The sequence below is a fragment of the Aquila chrysaetos genome, chromosome 26, assembly GCF_900496995.4.
Source record: "Aquila chrysaetos chrysaetos chromosome 26, bAquChr1.4, whole genome shotgun sequence".
NCBI classification, from domain to species: Eukaryota; Metazoa; Chordata; class Aves; order Accipitriformes; family Accipitridae; genus Aquila; species Aquila chrysaetos.
In genome coordinates this window covers 3,838,242-3,855,733 of record NC_044029.1, presented here as the reverse complement: position 1 = coordinate 3,855,733, position 17,492 = coordinate 3,838,242, and the positions used below count along the sequence as shown (strand labels likewise).

At 44.3% G+C, this 17,492-nt stretch overlaps 1 protein-coding gene and 1 long non-coding RNA gene across 2 annotated transcripts; one reads left to right on the top strand and one right to left on the bottom strand.

The window, feature by feature from the left end:
* Window positions 1-5,842: 5,842 nt before the first annotated feature.
* Window positions 5,843-10,179, bottom strand: LOC115336361. The gene is made up of 2 exons (XR_003921733.1): window positions 9,953-10,179; window positions 5,843-9,814 (listed from the first exon to the last, which is right to left on the bottom strand). It is a non-coding gene; the product is annotated as an uncharacterized LOC115336361 (long non-coding RNA).
* Window positions 10,180-10,354: 175 nt separating this feature from the next.
* SNRPF (small nuclear ribonucleoprotein polypeptide F) lies at window positions 10,355-11,632 on the top strand. Its single transcript, XM_030003223.2, has 4 exons — window positions 10,355-10,465; window positions 10,571-10,696; window positions 10,898-10,962; window positions 11,513-11,632. The coding sequence occupies exons 1-4, from the start codon at window positions 10,463-10,465 to the stop codon at window positions 11,577-11,579; spliced, it is 261 nt and encodes an 86-aa protein (XP_029859083.1). The 5' UTR covers window positions 10,355-10,462; the 3' UTR covers window positions 11,580-11,632.
* Window positions 11,633-17,492: the final 5,860 nt, after the last annotated feature.

Genomic DNA, 17,492 nt, shown 5'->3' with positions numbered 1-17,492 from the left:
TGTAGAACGTGGTAAAATTGCCTGGTTGGTACTTTATGCTTGGACTGAAGGAGACTGTAATGCCACTTGGATGGAGACAAATAAACTTTATGCGTCAATCCTATTGACTCAGAGGCAATTTAGTTGTTCTTGATTTGACATGGAAGTTTTCTAAGATGCTCTAGAGCTCGGAAGCAGTATAAAGCCACACAACAAATAGAACAAAGTTGAGATAAATTGCCATGATTTTTTTCCTAAATATGTTCATTAAGGATATTACTTTGCTTAGGATGAAAAACTTTACTATGTTTTTGCTCTTAAAAAACAATGATCCGCTGGAAGTGTGGGAAATATGTTTTAAAAACCCCAGTAAATGGAGCACATGTCAGTAAAGACAGCTCAATTTCGTTACGGTGGTGTGATCACAAAAACATTTTCTACCATGCAACTTTTAATTAGTCTCGCAAAAAATTATTCTGCTTCACTTATACAGAGTACAGTAAATGGCCACGTAAATGTATAAGGAATGAAATAAATATGCTTTGTTCAAATGTGGTGACCTTTGGGAGACAAAGATGATAAGAGAATGAAGTTCCTTTCTGTTGCCCTTGTATTTATCATGTGGCAAGTCAATGTTCCCTCATGAAATACAGTAATTGTGATAAAAAATAAACTGAAGTGAACTTCTTCACTTCACACTTCAACAGTCTTCCAGCCATACAGACGCATTCATGCATGTATGGCTGTCATTTCCAATCCAGACAATTTTTGATAAGCTTTAGCTATTCTGAGGTGCTGCCAGTTTGAGTGACAACCTTGATACCTGCAACTAAATGGTTAATCTGTTCACCATTGTGAATGTAATCAGTGCTCTCAGACACAGCAGAATCCCACATTTTTCTGATGTCTGAAATAAAATGGTTGTTAGTAAATAATATAGAGTATATATACATATAATGTGTAGGAATAAATATATATTAATATGCATGGTATTGTCTGAACTGTTCTGTGGTATCACATGTGTATACATACACACATATGGATGAGTATTAAACCAGAGAAAATATGGAAAGTAAAACATATTTTAAAAGTATATAAAATGGATTTGCCTTTGCTATAAATAAAAAAACCCCAAAATTAATTGATGCTTTTCATTACAACATTTCAAATGTACAACTCAGTCCTGAGTCATGTGTGCTCTATGACTTTTTAGCATAACTTAGCGTCCAGTTCCCATGTAACTCAGGGGCATTCTGCCCTTGAAAGTGCAGTCATTACTTCCATCCTGCTGCCATTTAAACACACTTGGAGATGATGTGTACTTCCAAATGTGAATAAAGCAAAACCAGTAAAGGCAAAGGTTATGTAGGCAAAGGGTATTCAATTTCTGTCATTTGCTAAAGACATTACAGCTCCCATCAACATGCTTAGCTTGCACCTTTTAGCCCATTATCTGAGGCCAGAGTCAACTTGGCAACATCAAAAAGGTTGTATTTTTCGTTTGTATAAACTGTTATATGTTTGCTCAGCATCAGAAACACTGGTCTGCAGTATTTTCCATCTATATTTAATTTACTGATGTTGACTACTCAGGGGGGAAAAAAAATCCAATTTCACGCAAATGAGCTGTTTATTTTCAGAATAAACTCCCTGAAATCTGTCAAGTTTAGCACTGCAAGTAATGGACCCATAAAGAAAACCTATTGTATGAATAGTGTATTAGAGGAATGGAGATCAGTTACATATAACCTCAAAGCTACCTCACAAAATACAGAGTCTTAAGTCTGGTAAGCGTTACTCCCCAAACACCACAAAAAGTAGAGCCGCATTATAAAGGTCATTGTCAACATGGCTTGGGTAAGTCCCTCCGCAGACCTAAATTCAGCTAATTATTAAACTGCGAACAAGTATCATGGCAGTCAGGTTTCCAGCCACTCCTACCTTCCGGATGGGTGAAGTGCCTGCTGGGGTTTGCTGGTGGGAACTGGTGTCCCAGTGGTGGACAGGAGCACTGCCACCCACCGCTGCGACCCGGCTGCTCCTCGGACAGCCCGGTTCAGAGGGGCACGGGAATTGCCATCCGCTTGACTCTATGGTGAATTATCTTATCAACTACTTAATGTAAAGTCATACCTTCATTAAAATTCTTGGGGTCTCAACATGATAGTACTACAAATGAAACAAGACTGTTTAGCTGTGGATTTGAGTTCTGTTGATAAATAAATCTTTAATTGTATCATTTAATCCTCTAGATCTCCTTTCCCAGAGATAAAAAATGACAAGAGCTTCTTCTTGAGCATTTAAAGCAAGAACCCACAAAACCACAGATGAGCTGAAGTGTTTTATGTCCAATTCACAGAAGCATGTAAATCCATAAAGTGTCACAAGTATGAACTAGCCCTTTTCCCCTTCTAATTACATATCTTTTACAATCTGTCAAAACAAGTAGTCACTTGCCTTATGTGAAGCGTCATATGAAAGGAACATCAATACCAGTCCATTGCAACCTACAAATGATCACACAACCTTAAGGATAATTTTAGAAATACAGCTATTTGCCAGAAAATACTCAACATTGTGCATGGATATGCTAAATCTTTGTTTATTGTGTAGCAAAAAAATGGTACAACAGTTTCATATCTAAGCTAGCGTTTATTATATAAAATCCATATTAAATCTGTTTATTAAGTGAAGTTGGCAATGCTATTGTTAAGGTTTCACTGCTTTCCATTCTAAGCAGCTTATAACTTTGGCAGCCTTTAGCTGTTTGTATAAACATTTACAGGAGGTAGATCTCTAGAAAAGTTTTCCTGGAAGCAGGAAATATCTGCACCAAGCTGATATTTTTCAAGAAAATTTCGGCCAAGAAGGTCATTTCCAAGAATGGTGTTTGGGAAAAAAATAGGTTCCTTTTCCCTTATTTAAAAAAAAATAACAATACGTTTCTTCTGGAAAAATGAAAATGAGCTTTGGAGCAAATAAATGGTCTTTGTTAAGGGTACACCTTTTGCTACGCTCGTGAAATGTGGCCACAGTCTAACCCTTGAACATACCCTAATCCTCCAAATTATTGCAGTTTGCACGTGCTGGTCGGAACGAGCCGGCTCAGACACCAGAATATGTTTGTTGGCAGAGGAGCAGGCTTTTTTCAATTGTTTTTATTACCCAAGCTAGCTTAAGTATCTCTATCCTGCACTGCAGTAAACAATACGGTCAGGGTCTGATCTTCTCTTCACTCGCCTGGTCAGCACCTGCCCTCGCAAGTTGTGTTTGTCACTGCGTTCCTGGGCAGAAGAGCGAGCGGATCCTCTACGGACCATCTCCGGGTCCTGTTCCGAGAACATGTGCCGCTTACCTGCTTGGCCCTTCCCGTTACCTGCGGTGTAAATCGCCACAAAGGCACCGCTCTGGAGAAGGAAGGCACCGTATGGATGTAAATGCCCTTACGACCATGCCGCGCTGCTGAGGTCACCCACGCCAAGCGCAGAGAGCAGCAGTGGCTGCTATAAAAGACTGTAAAGAACAGAAAAGGACCCAAACGGAACAGTGTGGCAGCGGGGCCAGGTCAGCTGGGGCACGCGAGGAGCATCAGGAATTGTCAGTGCACCGTTGGGAGAGTTGAAATTGCTTGCTGTGGCTCTCCAGACGCTTGGTGCCCAAGCGGGAAAGCCCGGGGCACATCAGCTGCCTCCTCGGAAACACCCGCCGGGCAAAGAGAAGCCAGCTCCCATCCTCCGTGCGCTTCGGGGAAAAAAAGTGACAGTTGTATAAGCGACCTAACAGAGTACTCGGCAAAACGACGGCAGAAATGCCAAACTAAACGACAACTTCAAGCACTACAGAAAGCACTTGTGACAAGGGAACGCCAGCACATCGGTAGCCTCCTGGCTAGAAATGAACCAGGTAAAGCCGGTGTCCGTGAGCACTACTGCCGTTGACACAATGCAGTGGAAACTTTGCTGGCCAAAACTCCGACTTCCTGAACTCTTAAAGCATTTTGAAGAAAGACATTTCCGTGGTGACACGCTGCACCCAGCACATACAGCTGGGCGCTGCCCCAAGAAGTATGAAAGTCAGGACACTGGTAATTTGGGAACGGTTGGCATAAAACCAGCGTAAACAGCTATAGCCGTGCTCTCTCTCCTGGATTTGTATCAGATGATGTGTGTTGAACCATGGCATTTTGAGTTACTTTCGCCCTAAGCGTGCTGCAGTCTTTGTGCTGCGTGCCTTGGGCATCTGGTCCTAATTCACTGACCATCCCCACAGTTAATTCCTGGTCCCCGTAACGCTTCCTATCCCAGGTAGGCTAAGCCTGTGGGATTTATGGGGTCTGAGAAAAGCCTGCCCACCTACACAAGCTTGGACTCCTGCCCGTTTCAGGCAGGCAATGAGATGCTCTGAGGTTCTGGTAGCTGACCAGAAACTGGCTGCAGGAAAGCTTCTCCTCCGCTCTGCCTCACGGGGAAGGTTGTCCACGTACGTTTGACTTTACGGCGGACCCTCGCCACTCGCTAGCCCTGGAGAGGCTCTCACGAAAGGACCACCGGTTTAGCAGAGAGGCAGAAGTCACCGGTCTCAGACGCAGGGCAGCGATTGCTGCCTCCCAGCTGAGATGTGGGCCCTGGGCTCAGGTTCAAGTCAAACACAAAACGCAGATATCGCCTCCGGAACATTTTCAGAGCACGGGGGGGGTGGTGGGGGGGATTTTTTCTGTCTGCGGACCCTTCCTGGAAATGAGACTTTCTGGCTCAGCTGCCCCAGGACCAGCTCTGGTTCCCCTGGGAGAGATGCAAACAGCAAATAGCCCAGCAGACTTCGCAGAGGCTCCGACCCCAAATCACTCTTCCCTTTGGCTATCACAAGAATAGATGTATCTAGCCAAATTAATAAAACCACTGACTGCACGTTAAAGCCTCGCAGTGTAATAGAGGGACTTCAGGACCTATTTGTCCCTACAGCTGCCAGTCAGCCTTGATGACTCATGGGTTTCTCTTGGACCTAGGCTCCTATTTCTCTGCCTCATCTCTGCAGTATATTGTCTGGGTTCAGAGAGTTTTCTAAGCAGCTCAGGAATCCTGGATTTAGCTCCTTCTTTTAACCCAGCAGAATTTATCGCTCTTACTTTCTCCTCTCCAGCTAGTTTCCTTCAGCTCTTTCTCTGAAATGGTGAGGGAACCTCTTGTACAACTCTCCCCCCCCAGGATTCACTGTTAAAAACTGCTTTCCTCTGTTTGTCAGGGTAACTGTTTGTCCAAGAGGGCTTCAGCATGAATAAAAGATCATTAAAGTTTAGAAACTATTGTTACATTTGTACCACCACCACTGGAATTTCAGCCATGGCTGGAAGCAGAAGGACAAGAGATGCAGCAGATGAGCTCCTCTGTTAAAATACAGCTTGCCACCTAACACAGAGAGCCTCCAACACCAACCAGAGTTTCTGAGCTCTGCTCAGACAGATTTCTCAAAACACCAACTCTTCAACCACTTCTGTGATTTGGAGCCAGCTATTAGTTTCCATTAAGATGTCTGTGTGAAAGCACAGTTTCCAAATTCCTTCTGCACAATGCTTGATGCCCCCCCTTTTTGACACACAGAAGAATGCCATTTTATTATTTATACAGATCACTTTGTTTTCCTCAGCACATAATTTCAATTCCAATTCATTAATGTCAAAGCATAAAAGAAACAGCAGCACATAAAGCAACAAAAGTTTGCCAAAACCAGAAGATAACAGCTGATAATTAAGGAAGTCCCATTATTTCTTGGCAAAGGAGCCTGTGTTTTCAGAGACACATTCTTAAAGGGCCTCTCTTTAGTGTAGCTGCATAATTTCCATGAATACTATTTGCACAAATAAAGGTTTTCAGTATGGATAAAAGGAGGCTTTAATGTTCCCATAATTTCTGTACAATACAAATCCTATGCCCCTTCTCGCTGGCACAGCCCAGCCTGGTGACAGGTTCACAGCAAAGCTACTCCAGCAAACCACCATGGTAGCGGGGGGGAGCAAAAAGGTTTTGTGACTCCATCAAGATCTGGGCTTTTGTTAGCATATACCTGCCACCCCTCAAACCTCATTTCATACCGACACCACTCCGTGGGAAAAAGGCGTCGTGTTGATCTGAAACTGCACATGAATCCTCTACCCAAGCAGAAACCCTCTTTTTCCATCTTTCCAGGCTCACCTCCACCTCCTGCCCTTCGAGTGCTTCACATCAGGCTCCTCGCACTTGGGATTCTGTATACCCACCAGTAGCACAGCTCAGCTTTGGTTTGGTTAATGAGGATCTCGGAGAGAAATTACAGACCCCTGCTCTTCCGAAGCCTGATGTCACGACCTACTGGATCCCAGTCCTGATCCACACTTAAGGTCTGTGGTGGACAGCTATTGCCTCATTGATGGAGATTTGATAAAAGACAGTGTTATTAAAATGGCAAATCGTCAACAAAGAGAGGAAAGATGTTTTACTGGTAGAGATCTCTGTGAAAACACTGCTTGAAGAGAAACTGGTTTACTCTGGCAAAGCCCCAGGTGGTCAGGATTATACCTCATGTGAGGGCTGTCAGCAATCCACATATACTGCCACGGCAGTTCCCAAGTCACCAAGAGCTGATAACCGACAGATTTTTTTGCACATACAAAAAATTTGTATTTCTTATTGGAAAAGATTTTCAGACCAAATTTCATCAGATACTTTCTGCAGAAAATTTGTGGGCAAGAGCAAATTTTCCATTATAGTATGATTTATAATGGCAAGTCTTCCATGATGCCTATTGCTGAAGGAAAAATAAATTTATTTCATGGCAAGATTTGGCCTGAGTCCTAGATCCTCTTCACATTTTAGTATTGCTACAGCAGCAAAACTCTCCAAGGGTGCACACATCCCCAGAATCCTTCTAGGTCCGTAAGTCATAACCACTGCATCCCCAAGTAGTTAGAATAGAGGGCTTGTCAGAAATCAACTCCTGGTCTGCACAGGGCTACTTAACTGTCTAGCTTAGACCGAGGCATCATATCACCTAATATTTTCAAGAACAGACACTGCAGTTTGGGAGTCTGGCAAGGGGGAGGAAGGAGGGTGGTACATCACCTGGGACAGGTTCGTATGGGGAGAGCAGCAGGTTCTTACACAGCTCTGTCAATCATGAACCCAACAAAACCAGAAGATGAGGTTCATCCATCGCCTAGCAGGGCTAACTCCGTGCTGCTACGCTGCATTTATTTTCATGCAAACCTGTCCTTTGAAGGCACTGTCTCCTGGTGGACCTTCCTTTTTGTTAACTCAGCTCTCCCCAAGCTTAATTCAGGGCTGTGCCTTCACGGCTGCTTTAAGTTCTCTGATTGCAACCGGTGCTCATCTCACAGTGTCTTCGGTGTGATGGCAAAGTTGACACTGCTACTACTCTGGCAGAAATAACCGCGTGGTATCAGAAATAACTCGTTTGATGTAGGAGAGCAGTGCCGCAGAGCAAAATCCCATTTACACTGGCATATCGCTAGGAAAAGGCACGGGAGGGTCACTAAATGTGCAGCCCAGAAGCTGGAACATGGGGCAGCTCTGAGAGTTTCCTTAAGAAATGTGTTTATGGCAGGCAGAAGGGGGTTATGGCAGGGAGGTCCTGTCTCGGCAAGCTCAGCTCGATCAGGAAATATTTCTGGGCAGCTCAGCTTTCTCTCAGCGATGTGAGGGTACAGAGGCTAGCCCCCTCTGCCTGGCATTACGGTGACATGGCGTGTTAATGATGTCAGTGAGCATTTGCACTTACACAGATAACACCATCTAAGGAGTCCCTCCACCAAATGCTGCTGCCGTCGGAAGTCCAGCTGCTTAATGTGTTTCCTCAGGAACAGAGTGTAGGCAGTCGTGCTAAATTCCTACCCTTGAGCTGTAAGGGAAAATCCTATCCATCCACCCAAGACCCAAGGTTTGGAGTAATCTATGACAAAAATTCTTTCCTGTTCATTTCCTGTTGAGCAGCAGCCTAAATACCCTGGCCCAAAGGCAGAAAAGAATGCGAACGATTACTTCCCCTATTACATGAGGAAATACAAAGAGGACAAAAGGTGAACTTCACCCCGGTGCTGAAGGTCAGGAGAAGACCAGCGTAAGCAAACTGTCTTTGAGTCAGAACGATTCAGTCAACAAGGTAAACAGCAAATTCCTTACGGGGGGGGGGGGGGGGGGGAAGCAAAAGCTATTTCATTTCCTGATTAACCAATTTATCCTGTTAACTACATCAGATGTAGTCACGCATTCTGTGTTTTCAGTACTCCTTCCTACCCTATTGCCAGACAAAATTGCTGCAGACCCAGTCTACAGCTGATGAGATTACTGACGCGTGAATTCATGCACCGATTGTGAAACCAGAAGTCAGGCACTCCGGCTCTCTGACTTCTAGGCTGATATCTATGACCCTGGGAAATTCTTCTGGGTTTTGATAACTTTGTAACAACAGGGCTGGAATGTTTACTCATCTGTCAGAGGAACAGAGAGTATTAAAAGCTGAACGTAATTGCTCCTGTATTTCTTGGTACACAAGAAGTTTTCTCAACATAAGTAGGAGACATTGTGATCAAAATTGGTTCAATATATAAAAATAAGAAGTGCTGTTTACAGATAACATACCAAAGCTGTTATATTGCCAGTCACAGATATACAGATTTATCCTTGGCAATTGTCAGAGAAGTGCAAAAATTACTCCCACAGTATGACTTTATCGCAGACACTCACTCTAAGCTCATTGCGTTCTGCCATATTATACATGTTACCACTTGAAATCAGCTATTCCAAGTGGCATGAAAAATTTTGCTATATACACACCATTTCCTGTTGTGTTCACGCTTTTCCTACATAGCCTCAACACAGACTTCCTTACAGAAATCTTACAACTTAGTTACTCTTTCAGCTGGCCCACAGTTAAGTCTTGCTACCAGAAAGACTATTAGCATAATTTTGATGTTGTCGTTGTTGCCCATCCAATACACCCTGAAAGAAAAACCACACTCATTTCTAATGATCATGGAAGCAAGTATCTGAGTGCACTTTTGATACATGCCGGTTAAAGACAATTACAATTCCAACTCTTACTCATTCTTACGCATCCACAAAGGTATCACAACCACTGTGTGTGAGGACAGTCTGGATCTGGAGAAGACAGGTTGTTGAGTCAACAGCATTAAACACTCAGATGAAAGCAGGTGACAATGGTTTTGCTTTCAACACTAAGGCACTAGACTGACCTTTGGGAGGTAAGGTGCACAAAAAAATGTAATAGTTCTGTTACAGAAAGGTTAGTTCCTGAATGTATGTTTTCCACATTCAGCACCCAATACATTAAAGATGAAGGGAATATGCTGTACGCAGGAACATAAATACACATTGTGGCACTTGATGACTTCAGAGACAGAGTAGTAGAAGACACTAGTGTAGATGTGACAAATCAGTAAACAGTACAAACACTGGTTCAACCTATTTGCCTGTCAAATGTTGCGTCACAAATTATAGCTAGAGCAGGACAGACGTTCATGAGTGCAAAAAGGCTGATGCTCGCTACAGCCAAGAAAAGCTCTAGCAACTTCTTCACCTGGGAGCCAAATGAGCCCGAGTAGAGCACTCGCGCATTGGCAAAGACATCGCTTATGTGTCTTATAACCTCCGAGCTTTTCTATCCATGCGTGTGGAGTAACGAAAAAGCACTGGTCCGCAAGTTTATTCTTAAACACGGATGGATGCCGCCACGCTTTCAGCGCCCGCGAGGCCGGCAGGTAAACACGAAGGGAGTTTGCCCGAAGCCTCCCGTGACGAGCCACCGCCACCTCGTGGAGATCGACCTGTACGGACAGAGAAGGAAACACAAGACAGGCTTAACTGCTGCTGAGCCGGACACGGTCCTCAGAGCCGGTAAATCCCGAGGTGAAAAGCAAGCAGCACCCCGCTGGGAAGGGACACGGGCCCACCCGCACGCACACACCCGACTGCACAGGAGCGGTGCCTCCACCCCCGGCCGGGAGGGCAGCTGCTGCTCCGGCCGTCCGACTTTCAAGGCTAAATGAGGTTGTTGCCGGCCTGGAGGGGGGTGAAACCGGCCCCTTGGGGCCTGCGAGGAGGGAAAGGCCTGAGGTGAGGAGGGAAAGGCCTGAGGCGCGCAGGGAAAGGCCTGAGGTGAGGAGGGAAACGCGGCCCACCACAACATGGCGGCGCCCAGCAGCCCCGGCGCGCCTCACAGCGCCGCCGATTGGTTGCTAAAGAGAGGAGGGCGCTCAACCCGACCAATGAGAGAGGCCGAGCCAATGGGTGGCCCCGCTTCTCTTTTCGGGGCGGGGTAAGGGGGAGGGTCTCAGCCTATCAGAAGTGCGGCGCGGGGTCAGAGGAGGTAGCGGCGCTCTCCCCGGAAGCGGAAGCGGAGAGCGGTTGGACCGCCCGTTCTCCCGCTGCGCGCACGAGGAGTTTCCCGCGCGGGCCGCCGCCGTCCCGTCGCCATGGTGAGGGCGCGGGGTGGGGGGGTGTGTGTTCTCGGGAGCCGTTAACGGCCCTGAGGCGGCGGTGAGGGGCGGGAAGGGTCTGACCCGTTTGCTCTCCGCCGGCAGAGCCTGCCCCTCAACCCCAAACCCTTCCTCAACGGGCTGACGGGGAAACCGGTGATGGTGAAGCTGAAGTGGGGGATGGAGTACAAGGGTTACCTCGTCTCCGTCGACGGGTACATGAACATGCAGGTGAGGGGAGGGGGTAAGACCCCCGCCGGGGGGGTGTTTGGGGGTTCTGAGGGGTCGGTGGTGGGAGCGGGGTCGCTGGGCCCGGCCCGGTTGCTGTGGGGGGGTGGCGGGCCGCGGGGTAAACCCGCCGTCTGCGTTGCGAAGCGTTTTCTTTTTTTGCCTTATAATCACTCCCGAGTTGTGCCGGTTCTTCTTCTCAAGCTTGCGAACACAGAGGAGTACATAGACGGTGCGCTGTCCGGACACCTGGGTGAAGTTTTGATAAGGTAATCGAGATATCTGGGGCAGCGGCCGTAAATCTTGTCACTCACGCTGAAACTTGCGGGTTTTGTCTAACTGCGATGCTAAGTGTTAGTGTAACTCCTGTGTGAAGGCTACGGGATCCCTTCTGAGGGGAGGGAAAATGAATTTTGAAAATATTCGTAAAGAAGCATTAATGATCTCTTTTTCAGGTAACTAAATACCTTAGTCTTCCAGATTACTGTATATCAATCTCTTGGCACTAGTAGAGCGTATTAGTGTTTTGCTACCAAAAGCATTTTGCATGCTTGGAAATTAAACTCGACCATAACTGTTAACCCAAGAGTAAAGATCTCTCGTACAGCATTGTCAGCCAGTTACTGCTTTTATAAACTCAGTGTTTTCGCAGTTGTGACGACCTTTGTGGAAAGCTGTACGTGGTCAACAGCAGCAATTTTGTTATGTGGAATTTGGCTGTTGCCAGGCTACACTCAGAGAGGAAAATGCTTAATGTGTATAAAGGGGCAGAAAATTAAAACACTTACAGTTAAGGGAATGCTTTGTTTCTCTTTACAGGTGCAATAATGTTTTGTACATCAGAGGTGTGGAAGAAGAGGAAGAAGATGGAGAAATGAGAGAATAGGTGTTTTGTATATCTGGAAATAAACTTTTTTTCTTCGTTTTGTTTTTCCATAATTTTGTAATAATGTGTTTACTTTTTTCCATTGTATTTCAATATGGGGGAATTTAACTCTTGAAAAGTTTTCCTATTTTTTATTGGCATCCAAAACAACTAATGCTGGAGGAATAGGCAACTATTTAAATTTAAAACTGAAAATATTAGAATGAGAAGTGAATATTTAAAAACAAACACCCCCCCCCCAACTTTTAAGTATTACCAGTGTCCACGAATGCCATTACTGTCAAGGGAAATACCTGAATTCAAGTGATTCCTGGAATAAATTACATCTTCAAAGCTGTGTACTCCAAAAGAAAATAGATGGTTCATTCGTGGGTTAGTTCAGTTTAGCATCAGTGTCAGTACTCTGCTGTCAGGCAGTTATACGGAATGCAGACTAACGTATAATAGAAGGTGAGGAATGTTTCGTCACATGTATGTGACTTTCTTGTGTCATTCTAAGCTGCATCACTGAGTAGACTGAAGGAGCTGCAGGACTTGCCTTTTCTTTCCATAATGATGATAATATGGGCTGCGGAATGAGCAACAGAAGAACTTTTAAAAAAATACCCTGGTGTGCCTACTGTACACCTACTGCTGGTGATTCCGTAATGATTCCTTCAGCTCTGAATTGGTTAATTAAGAGGATGCAGCTGTAAGGCTTTGTAGCCTTCTTTCAGTAGAAACTAAGTTTCACCTCGAAGTGAAAAATTAAGTCATCTTCAGTATTTGCAGGAACGTCATTCTTAGCTGTCTTTTCTGCTTTAATGGCTGAAGGCTGTGAACAAAATACCAGTTATCTTCCCATCTGAAACACAGGAAAATAGGGCAGTCTATATAGTTTACAGTATGCGTGTAGTTACTATTTAAATACACTCTATCTTTAAACCTGTTCATAAACTATTTGTAAACAGTTGTGAAGGCTTCACTGCAGGTGGGATGTGGAGATCCATTATACCGCAGTGTCTCTTAAGAAATATTCTGCTTTGAGTCACGAATCTTGAAGTGTGGCTGTGCAGTCCTTATTAAGGAAGGACAAATTTGTATTGACTTTGTAGCTAATATCTGTGCAAAGAAAAGCCTCTTGGCAGCTGTAAAGGCCCATAGACTTCAGTGGCATTAATAGACTCAAGACAACACACTGCAAAATGGGAGTGTACCTTCCCAGTCCCTGTCATAAAAAGAAAGTCTCTCTTTGTTACCAGGCATTTGGAATGTTAAAAGTTTTGGCAGGAACACAGTAACCGTGTTTTCAAATGTTTGCTCTTAAACACTGAAGTTAACTGAACGTCCCTTACCGACCAGCATTTCCGAAGATGGGCTGTTGCTTTGTCAGCGCTGCCAGTGCGAGACTCCCTGTTAGAGGCTCCGAGGGAGCCAAGAATCGCTGCCTGTGAGGTGTGGCGTGGAGAGGCGCGCTGCAAACCAGAACCCAGGCAGCCAGAGGTACGTTTCGTGAACGTAAATTACAACTACTGTGTTACTTTGCCCTTCTCTCGTCAGTGATTGCTGATACAGAAGTATTATCCCTGTTTTACGCGTGGGGAAAATAGAACTCCTCCTTTATCCTGCTGTGATCTCAATCGTGGAGCTTCACAAAAGGTAAAAGTCCCTTTGGTCCTCTGCTGTGGTCCTGGCCTGCCTTCGGCATGGCCATAGGGTGGAAAAGGGAGAGGAAGGGACCCTTTTCTGCTCTTCGCAGACTCCAGCCCCTTCCCTGACAGGATTTCTACAGGCACGTTGCACTGAAGCCTGAGATGATACGGAAAAAAAGAGGTTTTCTGGAAGCCTTGCAACATGCCACAGGTTGTGTCATTAGCTTCCTTGGTTTGTGTAAGGAGAGGAGCTATGTGATGGCAAGCTAATTCGGGAATAAAGCCAGCATTATTGCCGGCTTCCCATCTTAGCTTTAAACGCCTCCACAAAGCGCTGGGTATGAGCTCTGAGTAAACCACTCAAAGCGGAGGGCGACTGGGGTCCTGCCACCGGCCTCCCGGCGGCACTGCGGGGAGCTCAGCGCCAGCTCCGCACCGGTCCCGTCTCTGTGCATCACCACCAGCAGCGGTTCGATGCAGAGGCTTCTGAAATAAGGTATCGACACGAGGGACATCTACCAACTCAATCTCATACCTCGGCATATTCACAAAGGAGTTTATCTCTCGGGTTAAACACTATTGTTTGTCACCTATAGAAAACCGTCAGTGTTTTCAGCTATTTAAAGTGGAAGTCTCAGGGACAAGTCGGTCATGAGTGCAATTCCACAAAAACTCAGCTAGTGCTGCTTATTTACCAGTAAACGACCCCACAGAAATCACTGCGTACAGATCTCGGCTCCGCTACCTGGCCACCAAATGTGGTAGAACCCTGTGAGCGCTCTGGCTTTCATCCATTTGTTTTCATACTAAAATTCAAGGTTTCTTCAGTAGCAGCACACTGTAGTAGCTGTAGTGTACAGATATAGGAAGAAAAAGGATAGTTTATCACAAAGTCTAGCAGTCCATTTAAAGGTGGATATGGTTCCAATTTTTTTTCATTGTCCCCTGAAGGACAAACTGTGGAAAGAAACAAATCTCTGCGGACTGCTGTGTTTCTAAAAGGCCCGGTAAAATCAGTAGCTTTCTGTGGAGGGGCAGCGCTCTAAATAAAGACCTTGGCCTTAAAACCTGTATCTAGATGAAAAAGTCAAAATTCTACAAAAATCTAGGCTAAGATGAATAGAATAATAGGAGAGACAAGTGGACTTATATTTTGCAAAAGCAAAAAGGCTTTTTTGACAGGTACATTCATTAGACTTCAAACTCAGAAAGATGCTTTTATTTTTGCATAGCACCAGGCATCAAACACAGTGACTAAATAATACCTTGCCGGACAACTTCATAACTAATCTTAGTTCTTACGCTGACACACTGTGAAGACGGATGCATGTGTTTTTGTTTAGCTTTGCTACCACAACGTGTTCCGTTCATTTCCATGGGAGAACCCGTGCAGGTGAAGTTAGACAAAGACTTACACATGTGCTTAATTCAGATTTTGGTCCTAATTGGTGTGAAAAGAATTGCAATGCAGATGAAGGTAAGGTACTCTGAATACATCAGTGTAATTGGAGCTGGTCCTTGGTGCAGAGGTAGCAACATGGATACCAACAGATTTTTTCCTTTCTTCTGGAGCAAGTCCAAAAGTCAGAAGAATTGCAACCATTCACTTACATTATGTATGTATTAAAGATATAAATAAAAGGGCTTGTGTTTTTGAAATATAAGGTATATAAAGTAACTAAAAAATAAAATGCCTTCATGTGTTTAAGTTGTTCAAATAGTTTATGGGATAAAAGAAATTGGAGCCAAAGTAGTAGTACACTCCATCAGCAAAAGATTATACCCTGCAAAACTACTTACCTAAATACGGTAAGGAGTTACAAAGTCAAAAAAAGCCTAGAAAGACACGTAGCAAGACTCGAAACACACAATGCATGTGGTTTTGAGCTTATTTTTTGTGTCACTCATTTACGTAGAGGTTGTTTGCTGTTTATTTTTGCCTTGGAAACCTTCCCATTCCCAGGAGCAGCCAAAAAAGAGTATGCAGCCTAGCCGAGAAGACCCTAAATTCTTATCGTTGCTAAGAGACAAAATGCTGCGAACTCTGTCTTGCGCAGATCACTGACTGCAAAGAGTGACGAGCTTTGGCCGTAAGGCCAGGTGCTGGAGTGGTACCAGTTCCTAGGTCTGGATGTGTCCACGTCCTCACGCCCGACAGGACACGGGTGCACACAACCTCTCCGTTTTCCCTTCGCTGCGGTTTTTGTCAGAAGGAAACCAAGGCGCAGAGGCTGGAAAGGTGACGGCACGCTCAGAGAGAACCGCTCCTGCCGAATTAGGTCCCCCGGGGCAGACTGCGGTGTTCCCCCAAAAGGTCCCTCCCCGTCACCGGGGGTTATGGAATTTGCGAAAGAAATTATTAAGACGGAACCTGGGAACAGAGGGAGGATTCAGAAACCTCATCTGAGCAAATGCGGTGTTTCCATGGTTTGAGAGATGCAAAGTTTTTCAGAATAGGAAAAAGAAAATGCAGAATGACTTCAGTTTTATTTCTGAAAAGCTATGCAAAAAATATTTGTAAGTCTGATGTAAAACTCGATCTGATATGAGGGGAGCCAAGAGCACCTAACAAATCTGCAATTTAGTCTGGCTCAATTCCACGTTTCAAAGTCAGTCTCATCCGTGTGATGCAATTTCTGTGTTTGATCCTGAGGGTCTAGTAACCTCTGCTGCTTTTGTAAACAGGGAAATAGCGTTCAGTAAATTCCACTAGCAATTAACTTTTCTTAAGACATGCACAATGTCTCCTTCAGGACACTTCATCATGTTATCTGTATTATTGTAAAGGACTATTTAGCAGATGAAAAAACCTAACGTACAAATTTAAGGAAAATTTAGCCAATATTTGGACCAAGACTCATATCCAACCTTGGGCCTTCTGTATTTAATTACATGTTGTTTACAAGAATAAACATTCTAAAGTAACTCTGAAGGTGTATTTGAAAAGGCATTCCTTGACGAATAACCGTATCATACACTCATATAAAGCACCAGCAAGAAGAGATGAAATCTCTTAAATCAATAACCTGATATTCAATTGATTTTTTTACTTATCTCTACTTTTACTGTTTTGGGTTTTTTTTCTCTCTATTCTTTCTGCTACCCTACTTTGTTTAATTTTTTGGTGAAATGAGTTATTTTCCAGCCTAAACTGACAAACTCAAGGAACTTAAAATACCCAGTGATAACATAAGTAAAATGAGCATAGGATATTATCCTCAAGCTGTTTTAGGAGCACACACCTTCTCAGCAGGCAAAGACCCACCAGCTCTGTAAAGAACTGGCTTTCCATCTTTTACTGTGAAAGGAGTTATCTTCTTTTGTTTGCTTTTATCAACACCTATAAAATTTTGCAGAAAAATAAATTATTAGCAGACAGTATTGAAGATACTACATTTTAAAATTCTTTTCAAAAAGCACTTTCACTGGAACATTAACGTTGTGGTTTAAAGACTCTAAGGTTAAGGAATTTAGGCAGGGTTCCTGCAGCACCCTACCGTCCTCTGTTTACATCCAATGAATTCTGCCAACATTTTTAAAATACAGCCCAATGTTTAAAATCTGTACTTTTTGTATCAAAGTCAAGACTTCCCTGAGGATGCAACCCAGAAACCGCTCCTGCATTTACCTTTCTGGGCAGTATTCTTAAAAATACATCAGGCACAGCATGTCAGCAACCACTGACTTTGCAGTGGATTGACCTTTTGCTTCACGGGCTGATCTGTTACAGAGAAAAATCTTCACAGGAAAAGAACCAGGGCATATACAACCACACAAGCACAGCTGTAAGTTTTCTGCAAGCAGAACGTAAGTCTGGGAATGAAATACACTCCTGTCTTACTAAGCACAAAATCTTCACCTATTCTGAGGATTTAAATCAGGATCTGCCGTTGGTTCTTGGAAAAACCTAGTGCACCGAACTGACTTTTATCCTTGAGTGTAACAACACAGTTCTCGCAGGTGTAAAGCTTTACACAGAACTGATCTTTCCTTTTTTCCCCCCTTTTACCAAAACTAATGTTACGAGTGGCTGGAATCTGATTGGATCACCAGAAAGAGAGCTGCAGTATCGCCTTTGCTCTTTGAAATTCTTTCTGGAATTGCTGAAAGAGACAAAAGGCAAAAAATGTGTAGGTGTGAGAAACAAACGTAAGAAGCATTCAGGCCAGTTTCTGTTCGACTTCCAGCCCTTGCTCACAGAAGCACCCGACGGCCAGGCAGGCAATTAAACGTGGGGATGTGCAAATACAGGGGGGGACTTTAACGTTCACTGGTGGTCCTC

Excerpts from the sequence above, each read along its gene's own strand:
- SNRPF (XM_030003223.2), top strand. Across the intron at positions 10,697-10,897 it reads ACGGGTACATGAACATGCAG|CTTGCGAACACAGAGGAGTA; the intron begins GTGAGGGGAGGG and ends CTTCTTCTCAAG. Across the intron at positions 10,963-11,512 it reads CTGGGTGAAGTTTTGATAAG|GTGCAATAATGTTTTGTACA; the intron begins GTAATCGAGATA and ends TTCTCTTTACAG.